Source organism: Schistocerca gregaria, chromosome 1 (assembly GCF_023897955.1).
Source record: "Schistocerca gregaria isolate iqSchGreg1 chromosome 1, iqSchGreg1.2, whole genome shotgun sequence".
NCBI classification, from domain to species: Eukaryota; Metazoa; Arthropoda; class Insecta; order Orthoptera; family Acrididae; genus Schistocerca; species Schistocerca gregaria.
The window spans coordinates 378,150,905-378,164,370 of record NC_064920.1 but is presented as its reverse complement, the minus strand read 5'-3'; the positions used below and the strand labels follow the sequence as shown (position 1 = coordinate 378,164,370).

At 38.7% G+C, this 13,466-nt stretch overlaps 1 protein-coding gene across 3 annotated transcripts in view; it reads right to left on the bottom strand.

The window, feature by feature from the left end:
• LOC126348001 (interaptin-like) overlaps window positions 1–13,466 on the bottom strand; it is a 238,839-nt gene that overhangs the window by 44,588 nt on the left and 180,785 nt on the right. For all 3 annotated transcript variants that reach the window (XM_050002320.1, XM_050002318.1, XM_050002319.1), the window contains one exon: window positions 5,734–5,795. In XM_050002320.1, coding sequence (XP_049858277.1) covers window positions 5,734–5,795 — 62 coding nt within the window. The remainder of the gene's footprint in view (window positions 1–5,733; window positions 5,796–13,466) is intronic.

Sequence of the window (13,466 nt, the reverse complement as noted above, 5' to 3'; positions counted from 1 at the left end):
AGGTGCAAAACCCACCCAAACAGCCCACCCAGCACTTCCCATTCCAGTCATGTTACAGTTTCATCCTACTGCATCAGGGGCCAGGCCACATGTGAAAACAGCCATGTCATTTACCAGCTCTGCTGCAATCATTGCACAGCTTTTTATATTGGTATGACTAGGCTGTTCACCAGGATGAACAGCCAAACTGTGGCCAAGAGTGAAGTGGATCACCCTGTGTCACAACATGCAGCTGTATGTGAGATGCTTAATTTCAGTGGCTGCTTCACAACCCGGGCCAACTGGATCCTCCCCTCAGCCACCAGATTTTCTGAACTGCACATATGGAAGTTATCCTTACAGCACATTCCCAGCTCCTGAAATCATCATGGCCTCAACCTACTTTATTTTACTGCTTCCACACCATCCACCCAACTGTTTCTGTCCCCTGTGTCCTGTCACCTTCATCTAGCATTGTCCTCATTATATGCTTCTCTCTACCAGCACACTCACTGATCTTTTCCCCTTCTCTGCTCCTCTCCTTCCAGCTATTCTTAAAAATCATAGTATACACCACTTCCACAGGGACCACAGAGATAAGATTAGATTAACTGTAGCATGCACATTGGAAATGAAACAGTTATTTTTTTCAATGCTCAATTCGTCCACAGATTTGGGGGGGGGGGGGGGGGGGAGGGGGGACAGCTGTTAAGACCATATTGAACAAGGAACAAAGAGACTCATGCAGAACTGTTTTCCATAGTTTAAAAATACTGACATTTCCATGTTTGTGCATTTATGCAGACGTTCATACATATGAAACAAGAAATAATGGCCAGCTGAGAAGTATACAACATCAACTGAGTTGCTAAGAAAGGTCCTCGATACTCAGGAGTCAAACTTATGAAGTGCCTTCCATAAGCCTTCAGCCCCTGGTTTGGTTCAGATACATTGACGACATCTCTGCTGTATGGACTCATGGTAAGGCTGACCTGTTAAAATTCCTGGAATCTCTAAATATCATCTCCCAATTAAATCTCACATGGTACTATTCTATGAGCAAAGTGACATTCTAAAAACTTTTCAAGTGTTATTTAATAGAAAAAGAATTTTATAGGGTGGAAGAGTATATGTATCAATGACTGAAAAATGCTACTATTAGTGTTATCAAGGTTCTGAAGTAATTGAACATATTATGATATGAAAAATAATATGAGAACATGAACAGTGAGGGAAAAATGTACATATGAATACAATGTAGTATGTAAATAATTTTCAGGATCCAATGGGTGAAAAATTTATGCAACATTATTATAAGTTTTGCCACTTTGATGTTTTAAATTGTAATAAATAGGTTAAAAATTGTAAGAAAATAGGTTTAAGTTGACATTTCCTACATTACAAGTATACACTTTGTATAAAATGTTATCAAATGGGAGACCAAATAAAAATCAATCAATCAAACAAGAGCAAATTATAACAATAAAAGGAACTTCTGCCATGCATTTCACAATGTTTGTAGTGTATTTGTATTAGTATACTGATTGATCCTCTCAATCATTAAATGTACAGAAATATACAACATGCTATGGAACAAGGCAAACAAATAATATGAAAACATATATACACATAGCACAGATTCTTATAATGTACCTCTCATTGAAGATATGTTACATATGTATCCATAATAATAACAGAGTAAGAATACTTTCAAATAATAAGGCTGCACGTAATCAAACAACAAAAGTTCATTAATGAACAATAGATATAATCAATTTTTGATAATATAATGTAAATGTAAATTTAAATGTATATGTGCAGATGGATATATATATTAAAAATAAAGATTCCAAGACTTACCAAGCGGGAAAGCGCCGGCAGACAGGCACATGAACAAAACACACAAACACACACACAGAATTACGAGCTTTCGCAACTGGCAGTTGCTTCGTCAGGAAAGAGGGAAGGAGAGGGAAAAATGAAAGGATGTGGGTTTTAAGGGAGAGGGTAAGGAGTCATTCCAATCCCGGGAGCGGAAAGACTTCCCTTAGGGGAAAAAAAGGACAGGTGTACACTCGCACACACACACACATATCCATCCGCACATACACGTCTGTGTATGTGCGGATGGATATGTGTGTGTGTGTGTGTGCGCGCGAGTGTACATCTGTCCTTTTTTTCCCCTAAGGGAAATCTTTCCGCTCTCGGGATTGGAATGACTCCTTACCCTCTCCCTTAAAACCTACATCCTTTCGTCTTTCCCTCTCCTTCCTGAAGAAGCAACCATCGGTTGCGAAAGCTAGCAATTCTGTGTGTGTGTTTGTGTGTTTTGTTCATGTGCCTGTCTGCCGGCGCTTTCCCGCTTGGTAAGTCTTGGAATCTTTGTTTTTAATATATATATATATATATATATATATATATATATATATATATATATATATATATATATATATATATATATATATATATATATATATATATATATCTGTGTGTGTGTGTGTGCGTGTGCGTGAGTGTATACCTGTCCTTTTTTCCCCTATGGTAAGTCTTTCCACTCCTGGGATTGGAATGACTCCTTATCCTTTCCCTTAAAACCCACATCCTTTCATCTTTCCCTGATGAAGCAACCATGGGTTGCAAAAGCTTGAATTTTGTATATGTGTTTGTGTTTGTGTTTGTGTCTCTATCAACATACCAACTATTTCATGTGGTAAGTTACATCATCTTTGTTTTAAGATATATATTTCCCACGTGGAATGTTTCCCTCTATTATATTCATATAATGTAAACGGATAGCTAAAAAAATCTAGTCACCAAGTGGCAGTAGGGGAACCCATACACAAAAGGATTTAACTTTTACAAGCTTTCAGAGGCAGTGGCTCTTTCTTCTGACAGACGAGCTGAAGGGTACAGAAGTGGGTGAAGGAAAAAGACTGGAGAGGTTTAGGGAAAGAGGTAAAGTTCAGAAAAGTCATCCAGAATCACAGGTCAAGTGAGACTTACTGGATGGGATGAGAAGGAAAGACTGATTGTTGGGGACTGCATCAAATGAAACTTGAAAACCTGAGAGGTTAAAGGTGAAAGACAGGGGTATATGCAAGACAGAGATTACTATTCAGACATCAGACATCAGACATCAGATTACTATTCAGACATCATGCATGAGTTAATAACAGCAAAAAGCTAAGTGCATTGTATGAACAGAGATGGGAGCAGGTATCGGCAGCTCTTCCGACAGAGCTGGAGCCTCTGGCTCTGAAAGCTTGTAAAATATAAATCCTTTAGTGTGTGTGTTCTATCCATTTGCATTATATTATTAATGAACAATGTGTTATTTCTAATGAAACAGTTTGATTTTGTAACATAATAAAAGTACATAAATTGATTTAGGAAAGATCAAGTTCAAGGAAGTTTTGTAAACTGTAAAAGCAATGCTTTGTTAGGAGTGCTCTCAAGGTTTTTTTTAAAGTTTTGTTGATTCTTGAGTACTTTCTACTTCTTTCAGTACATGGTTGTAGAGTTTGTTCCCCATACATTTGACACACTGTTTAATAAAACAAAGAAGTTCAGATATATATTGGCAGGGAAGAAGCAGTATGTTTAATTTTTTAAAGAGTGGTTTACATGTTTCTCTTTGCTTTTTGTGCAGAATTATTCTGATTGCTTTTTCTTTTAATGTAAATAATTTCCTTGATTCTGTACTATGACCCCAAAAAACAATTGTGTAGCCTAGTATTGAATGGAAAAGTATAATCCATGCATGTCAGTGTGCTGCCATTTTGCCTAGAACAAATCCCTGTGTACACCATGTTTTATGACTTGTGTAGATGAGTGGAGCATAAAACAAACTTCGTTTAGCCTGGAACTAATCATGTCAATGTGGTTTTTCCATTTGAATGTATTAGTGATGTCAGTCCCTAAGAATTTTGTTTCACTGAAAAAATATACATTGATGCCACTTCGAGTACTGTTGGAACCTGGGAAGTTCTGTTCTGAATGGTGTGGAAGGTTAAGCATGCTGTCTTTTTTACATTTAGGAGTAGTCTATTTGATGCAGGCCATGAGTCTAGTTTGGTTGAATTTCTATTCATTGGCGACTGATGGGATTAATCTGTATTTGATATAAGGATATTACTATCATCAGTGAAGGGAAATACCTTGCTAGTGGGTAGTGTGGAAGGGAAGACTTTTAAGTAGAAGAACTAGAATAGAGCTCTGTGGTACACCATGTTTTATGACTTGTGTAAATGAGTGCACCTCAGTTTGGATTCCTGATTCAATGACTTTTGTTGTATGGATGTACTGTGCTCAGTTTCTGACATAGCTGCTAAGCCAGCCATGGATAGTTCCCCTTAATCCAACTTTTGTAAAAGTATGTTGTGGTTAAGCATGTCAAAAGCCTTTGTGAGGTCAAGAGAGACACCTATAACTGAGCATTTCTTGTCAACAAGATGCAGAGTAGTATCAAGAAATTCATATATTGCATCAACAAATTTTTTTTTTCGTGGAAACCGCGCTGAGCAGAAGAAAAAAAATGTTATTTTTTCTAACAAAAGATTTTAGTCTGGTGGCCATTGCATATTCAAATATTTTGCTGAATATATTTAACACTGCAACTGGACAGTAGTTGCTAGGATCTTCTTTACATCCTTTTTTATGTTTGGACATGACGTTTGCTATTTTAAGTTTTCTTCAGAATACTGCTTCTGAATATGAAGGATTTATTACATGGGACAGTGGCTTAATAATAAGTTTTCTGCAACAATGGAGAAGGAAGCAAGGGATGATGTTTTCTCCTGCTGATGATTTTTTCTTTATTTTATTATGAATTATCTTTTCTATCTCTTCTCCTAAAGTTGGTGATAGAAACTTGTGTTGGTGAAGGTATTGAGGACTGGTTGGGGCAGAGGGGACAATTACTTTTTAGATGTCTTGTTAGTTTTCCTATAGCTTCAATAAATATTAGTTAAATTTCTGAGCTGCTTCCTCTTGGTCATTAATCAACGTTGTATTTCCCTTTTGTTGATTGTTACTAAGACTAAGTTTTCTTTTTACCCTTTTTTTCTAATACTGGGTTCAAATTTCTATAAAAAGAGCACAAGCTGCCCAAAGGAGATCTATAAACTGATATTACATATGCATTGATATCTTTGATTTAAACACCTGACAATTCTATGTCTTTTTCTATAGAGTGAGAGTTGTGTATATCCAGTGGTGAAGCTGCAACATTGTCTTTTACAAACATGCACCTTCCTCTATCCCTGAAGACTTCCCTTGAGAAGTGTTCAGTAATACACAGTATTTGGGCATGTGACAGTTCATTGTTGATATGTGTTACTAGCTCATTCAGCTTACTCTTAAATTCCTGTACATTATGAAAATAGATTTTTGGGGCAGAGTCATGTTTCACACCAGTCAATGCATTTCCATGACAAAACTTTAGCACAGCTTCATTAATTACAACTAAATGTTAGGATTTATTTATAGCACTGCTGTGCCATATGTTAGCACTTACTGTGGCTGATGCTCTGGGTGCTATATCTATTGTTGGTACCTTTAGTGGTGATGGAGCTGTTGGAGTCATTGCTGTTGCTACAGTAATTGTATGAAACTTCACTTTTGCTGTACATATGTAGATTAATGATAAGAACATACAAGATATTCATTGAATGTGGCCTTTTGTGGTACAATATTTCATCTAAGCTACCTTAGCCTACACTGTTGGATCTTGTTAATCATTGCAGTTTTACTTACATTACTCTGGTCATTGATAAGGTAAACCTCTTTCTTGTCAAATTCTTCACAAGTCACTAATTCTGAAATTTAAAAAAATGAGAAAAGTGTATTAACAATTTTTATGTGTGTCATTAATGTTTGATTTATGAAGAATATCATCTCAAAATGTAACTTCTATTAAGTAAATATCTCTGTATCAGGTTTCATGAGTGATATGTGTGAACAAAAGATGACAAAACACTAGCCTATACTATGCAAGACAATTGGGGCTCAAGATAACACATCGACATTCACACAGTAGGTTAGGATTACTTTCGAAAGTTTCTGCCTTCAAGCAGTAAGTTACAACATACATGCAAATGAATTTGTAAGTTTCTGGTTTCAGTTCATACTCACACCCTCTTTTGCATGAGCGAGTAGTGCCAGCTTAAGGAGACACTGCACCAATGGCAGCCAGAGTCTAATCACGGAGTTCATTTGAAGCCTCTGCAGCACTAGGAGTTTGTCACTCTATTATTGTGATTGTTTATGACAAATGTGCCATTATATCTAACCAATGTGGAATACTAATTGGACTTGCAGAAGAAAGTTAAGTAAGCAATGTTTCATACATATTGCACGTCACTGTAATTATTTTGCAATCTGGCTCAGCACTCATTTGTTCCTCAGCATCTACACCTGGACTGACCCAACAATTGGGGTTGAGACTGTGACCATGGGAATTCCAAGCTTTGGCCTGCACTTGCCTGTGTTTTTTCACATTTTCTGCATCTCTAATTCATATTTTTCAATGAAAGTGGATACTTTTCATTGGTTCTCTTGAGTGAATTTACCTTGGCTAGTCCTCTGCAAGAATTATGATAAACACAGGTTGCTCAGTTTCAGTCACAGCAGATGATAAATTTGTTGGAAATAACGATAAACTTCTCTCAGTGGAAACTAGCATGCCATCATCGCCCACACTTCGTGCAGCACAATGAACAGCCAGCAGTGCTTGTTTCCATACTACCCGTCTGTGCTTTTGACTCAACACATCAGGAATGATTCAAGTACTGAATACAGATTGACACACATATTACAGTGCATTACATTGAAGGTGGGGACAAGCAACTTTATTTTCTTGTAGCAGTCAGTGTGTCAGAGTACAGGTTTGCCTCCAATCATTATTTACCCCACTGGTACCCCAGAAAGTGTTCCTAACAAAGAATTAATTGCTGCACTGGACAAACAGTTTACTGACTAGATTAATGTGGCAACTGCATGTTGCAAATGCAGTTGTTGGTGGAGGCAACCTAAACAGAGTCATAATCAGTGGATATCAGACTTACAAGGGCCTACACGCTATTGGAAATTTAAGTGTGAAAGTGAAAATTACTAGACTGAGGCTATGATGAGGGGCATCATTACTCAAAATTGTGTCATATCATTGCATATGCAAATAGATTCTTAAGTATCCTGATCTTAGTTTTCAACAGGTTTCGGAATTATTGGAGCATCATGATTTGTTTGACACTGCAGTGGTTGATTTTGCACACAAATACCAGGCATACTCTTCTCATGATGCTAAGTGCTATCATTGTGGCAGGCATGGTCACTTTCAAGTTATCTGTTTGCAAAAATTCAAAACCAACACACTTTGCATGTTCTCCAATGGCTCAGTCAGTGAATGTCAATGCAATTCTTTTAAAGTCATTTAGTGCTTCTAGTGTAACATAGTGCAATACAGCACAGCAATGAAGAAGTCACACACTTCTTATATTGAGCATCGAGCAAATAAATTGTTTGTCACTGTGCAGATTCCCAATCAAAAATAAACATGCAATTGGACACTGGTATGTCAGGGCCCCTGCTGAACAGAAGCACTTAAACGAAACTCTGTCCGAGCAGGCCTTGGCATGCCCAATGGTACCAACGTACTGACCACTGCCATGTCATCCTCAGCCCACAGGCATCACTAGATGCAGATACGGAGGGGCATGTGGTCAGCTCACCGCTCTCCCTGTCATATGTCAGTTTATGAGGCTGGAGCCACTACTTGTCAATCAAGTAGCTCCTCAGTTTGCCTCACAAAGGCTGAGTGCACCCCACTTGCCAACAGCGCTAGGTAGACCGGATGGTCACTCATCCAAGTGCTAGCCCAGCCCAACAGCCCTTAACATCGGTTATATGGCTGGAACTGGGCAAGACCATTGGCAGAAGCACTTATGAACTGAACTGTTAAGCACACATAACGTATGTTACAGGCAACTCTTTCTTGTTCTGGTGGACATGACATCCCTGTGCTAGCTATTTGCAGCCTGCCTGTCACTTTTATGACGTAACAATAATATGAAAAGGATAGATGCTACTCACCTTGTAGCAGAGATGCTGAGTAGCTGATAGGCACAACCAAAGGTCTGGTGGAAAGTGAGTCGTTGGCCAATGAAGTCCACACACACACACACACACACATTTCCCACAAACGCAACTCACACACAAATGTCCGCAGTCTCTGGCAGCCGAGGCCACACATGATGTTACCAAGAGAAATTCATTCACGGTTACATGACAATGACAATGACAACATTTTTGGATTCTTTTCATTTATTAGGTTTGCACATTCAAGATGTTGTTCTCTCTGTGAACCCCTTTGTGCCTATGGACAAGGTAGCTGAACTGTGTGACAAATTTAGTGGTAGTTTTCAGTGTGACCTAGGCAAAACTGATCATTTTGAGGCTCATATCACCACAAAAGACAATGCACAAGCACAATTTTGTTGAGCATGGCCCATCCCTCACCAGCCAGATTTGAATTTTTTTCATATTATGAGGAGGAAAGTTGCTATTCACCATACAGTGGAGATTCGGAGTCACAGATATGCACAACAAAGAGACTCACAATTATAGCTTTTGGCCATTAAGGCCTTCATCAACAATAGACACACCCATGTACATGCACATACACTCAGGCAAATGCAACTCACACACATGACTGCAATCTCAGACAACTGAAACCACACTGTAACCAGCAGCATGAATGCATGATGGGTGTGGCGACTGGTTGGGGTAAGGAAGAGGCTGCAGGTGGGAGGGGTATGGTGGGGGTGGTGGACAGTGAAGTGCTGCAGCTTAGGCAAAGGTCAGTGGAGAGATGGGAAGAGGGAAAGGGGGGGATACAGAAAAGGAGAGAAATAAAAATAAAAAGACTGAGTGTGGTGGTGGAATGACAGCTGTGTAATGCTGACAGGGGAACAAAGTAGATGCTGGATGGGTGAGGACAGTGACTAATGAAGGTTTAGGCCAGGAATGCCACAGGAACATAGGATGTATTGCAAGCAAACTACTCAACTGCACAATTCAGAAAAGCTGGTGTTGATGGGAAGGATCCATATGACACAGCATGTTGAAGCATTCATGGAAATGAAGGACATCATGTTTGACATGTTCAGCAACAGGGCCTTGCACTTGTTTCTTGGCCACAGTTTGTCAGTGGCCATTCCTGCAGACAGATAGCTTGTTGGTTGTCATGCGCACATAGAATGCAGCACAATAGTTGTGGCTTAGCTTGTAGATAACATGATTGGTCTCACAAATAGCTCTGCCTTTGATGGGTTAGGTAATGTTAGTGACTGGACTGTGGTAGGTTGTGGGAAGATGTATGGGACAGGTCTTGCATCTAGGTCTATTACAGGGGTACCAGCCATGAGGTAAGGGATTGGGAGCAGGGGTTGTGTAAGGATGAACGAGTATATTGTCTGGGTTTTGTGGACAGCAGAATACCACTGTTGGAGTGGTAGGAAGGATAGTGGGCAGGACATTTCTCATTTTGTTACTTTTATTTATCTCCTCTTCTGCTATTCCTCCCCCCACCCCCACCCCCCACTGCTCTCTGTCTAAGCCTGCAGCACCTCACTGTCCACCACCCCTACCATAGCATATCATCCATCACTCTCCCTGCCCCTGCCTCCTCCTTACCCCCACCGAACCACCACTCCCACCATGCACTGGTGCTTCAGCTCACAGTGTGGTCTCAGTTGCCTGAGGCTGCAGTCATGCTCATGAGTTGAGATTTAGTGACTCTGTGTGTGTGTGTGTGTGTGTGTGCATATGTGCATCTATTGTTGATGTAGGCCTCAATGGCCAAAAGCTACAATTGTGAGTCTTTTTGTTATGCCTACCTGCGACCCAATATCCTCCACTAATAGTGAGTAGCAACTTTCCTTCTCATAATATTGTTACATTACATCCTGGATTTTCCATTGTTTGAAATTTTTCATCGTTATTTGTCACACTTCATTGCTACTCTGTTTGAACTATTTGGATGACATAGTTGTTTCAGATCATACACACGATAGAGATCTATCCAGTCTCATGAAATTGTTTCTATTACTCTCAAATGCCAGATTAAAGTGTAATAGGATAAGTGTTCATTCTTACAGGCTGAGATTGAATATTTAGGACATGTGATCGACAGTCAGGGTATCCACCATTTGCAGTCGCACTTAACTACCATACTGGACCTATACTTTATTCAGTAACTGATGTTTATTACATTATAAACTCACTATGCCAGTGATGTTTGTTGTTGATGCACCCTCTTACAGGATTGGTGCTGTTCTCTCACACAGAGTTGGATCATTGCACAGGCTAACTACCTTTGCATTCACACTCCTCAATAAGACAGAGTGCAACTACTCGCAGATTAAGAAGGAAGCTCTTGCTATTGTGTAAGAGGATGACAAAATTCCACCAATATTTATATGGCAGAAAATTTTACTTTTTAATGGATCACAAGCCTCTCACCTTATTGTTCAGCCAGCATCTTCATGCATGGTGCAAAATTTGCAGCACTGCTCTCTGCTCTAAAAAAGAGCAACTGCTCTTCCTTTCATCGTATGGTTCCCAGATATGCAATGGCAAGTCACCAGCAGAACTTTGGCCTGGATGTGAACATAAGACACTGCTTCAGCTGTTGCATCCTCTGCAGCAGTCATCCCATCCTCTACAGTCTCCACAGCCATCAGACCATCCTCAATAGCACTCTAAGTTTATTGTTAATGGTACCATCTCTTTTAGAGTTTTCACATGTACTGGGAATGAGGAGTTACCAAGAAAGTCTAGTGCCATTCTTTATATGTCTTACATGGTCCCACTAGGCTTCAGAAGTGCTATCAGAATCAGCTTCATTTGTGTGCACTGTATGATCTTGCCATAGGGCCTCCCTTGGGTGCCGTGCTGTCATTGCCAGATGGGGACCAATGGCCTTCAATGCAGTGCCATTGCCAACACTGTCAGCAAAGTGCCAATAGTTCCTGCCACAAGAGATGAGCCCTCTTCACTCTGCTGTCTGCCAAAGGGCCACTGTGGTATCTTCAAGAGTTGCCATTGTGCCTTCACCAATAGAAGCAGATGTTCTGCCCGTGGGTATGGTTGGCGTTTCATCTGTTTCCAGCCTTTCACAAGACAAATGTTGGGGTGTGGACAGGAGCTTGTTATAGGCTGCATTTTGGCTCTTGCCTCCTCAGTGGCATCTCCACTAAGATTCCCCTCCCCCCACCCAACTGTCATTTCTAGTAGTACCAGTACACCATGATGGTGATGAGCTTTTGGTGGTAGGAATGTGGTGTTGTACTCTACTGACACCATACTAGGGATTCTATACACAGACGTCGGCAGTGGAACATATGACTGCCCTGCCAATCTGCAGCCAGGTTCTAGATACAGCCTCGACTGCACATGCAAGTAATGCCACCACTGGGTCAGCTTGACACCAGCTGCAGTCTAATCATGGAGTTTACTTGGAGTCCTCACAGCATTAACTGTTTGCCCCTCTGTTATTGTCATTGTTTCTGACAAAATTGCTTGTGTATCTGACTAGTCTGGATTGGACTTCCAGAAGAAAGTTAAGTAAATGAAGTTACATACAAATTACAGGTGCTTATTATTATTTTGTACTCTGTCTCAACACCCACATATTCCTCTGCATCTACCCCTAGAGTGACCAACCCAACAAAAGAGTCAAGTAAATAACAAAGACACACTGTATTCTGAAGATTAGCATTTGTCTGCTATCTTGTGATGCATTCAAGTCTAATACACAATATGAACTCTCCAATCTCTATGGGTTTTGATCACCTACGTATAAAAATCAATATTTACATAGCATTACCTTTCTGAGTGATAAAATTTACATTTGTGTAGTTAAATTAACAAATGCTTAAATACATTAGTTTTGTAAAGTCATTTGCATAATTGTTCACACAATCTTGTATAATATTTATATATCAATGTATGTAGAACCATTTAAACACTTCTGTTGAATATCTGTTTACATGATTACACTCTTTATTCTACATGTATATTATTATCTTTGTTCTTCTTTGCACTAGGCAGGAAATTATATTAGTTAAATAGTTAGTCAATTAGTTTCATATTTCTTGGACCATTTGTATGATAAATTATAATGATGTAGAATAGGTCATTTCACTTTCACTTTACATATCAATTTGCAAATATGGCTAAAAGGTGAACATTTATTAGCTTTCCTTATTATTATTATATACAAAAAGATGTGTGCTGGTAATATCTACCTGATATCATTTACACATTATGATAATAGAAATTTTTCTCCAGGATAGAGGATTAAGTCTGTTTCTTAATTTTACTTTACTGTCTGTCAGACTTTTTATATCACTGGGTAAGTGATCTCAAATTTTAGTTGTACCATTGTGCACACCTCTCTGTTTCAAAGATAACTATATTGTGAAGTAATGAATGTCATTTTTCCATCTGGTATGTACACAACTGCTCCTTTGAATTGCAGTGGATTATTTACAATGAACTTCATGAGGAAATAAATAAGTCTGAACCAGTATTCAGAATACCCAATTCTTTAAACAAATGTCTACCAAGATGATAATGGGTGAGCACCACATATTATTCTTACAGCATGTTTTTGAGCTATGAACACTTTCTTCCTTAAATTGAATTACTCCAGAACATTATTTCATATGATATAACTGAACTGAAATATGCAAAATATATCAACTTCCTGATTTGTCTCTCCCCAAGCTTTGTAGTGATTCTAAGTGCAAATGAGGCTGAACTAAGTAGTTTCAAGAATTCTAAAATGTACTTTTTCCAATTTAAATTCTCATCAATATGGAAACCTATGTTGTTTCAAGAATTCTAAAATGTACTTTTTCCAATTTAAATTCCCATCAATATGGAAAACCTATTTATATTTCCTCACCACTTGTACTTTCATCACTAGTGTAATACCTATAGCTGTGTAGAATTGAATATATATATTTTTTTCAATTCATAGAGAGACCAGTCACAAAAACTAGTCAATGTGCATTGTTTACCATTTCTTTTGTTACTATATTTATTCTTGGATTGATTACAATAGTAGTGTCATTCACATAAATAAATATTTCAGCTTGTAGTATGTTAATGGGAAGATTGTTTAGACACATGAGGACCTAAGAAACCGCCTTGGGGAACCCATATGTGATTTCTCCCCTCTCAGAGGAATCTTTCATGAATACATTGGTTGAATTACTTAGCAAACCTCAGTTTATCTAGGAGATTCTACGTCTATATCTTCATATATAGCCATACTTTGCAAGAGATTAGATTAGATTAGATTATTTTTCGTTCCATAGATCCGTGTTGAGGAGATCCTCGTGGTTGTGGAACATGTCACCTTTTTTTTATTTTTTATTTTTATTTTTTTAAGCTGAAATAACAATACTAATAGTATAAATATA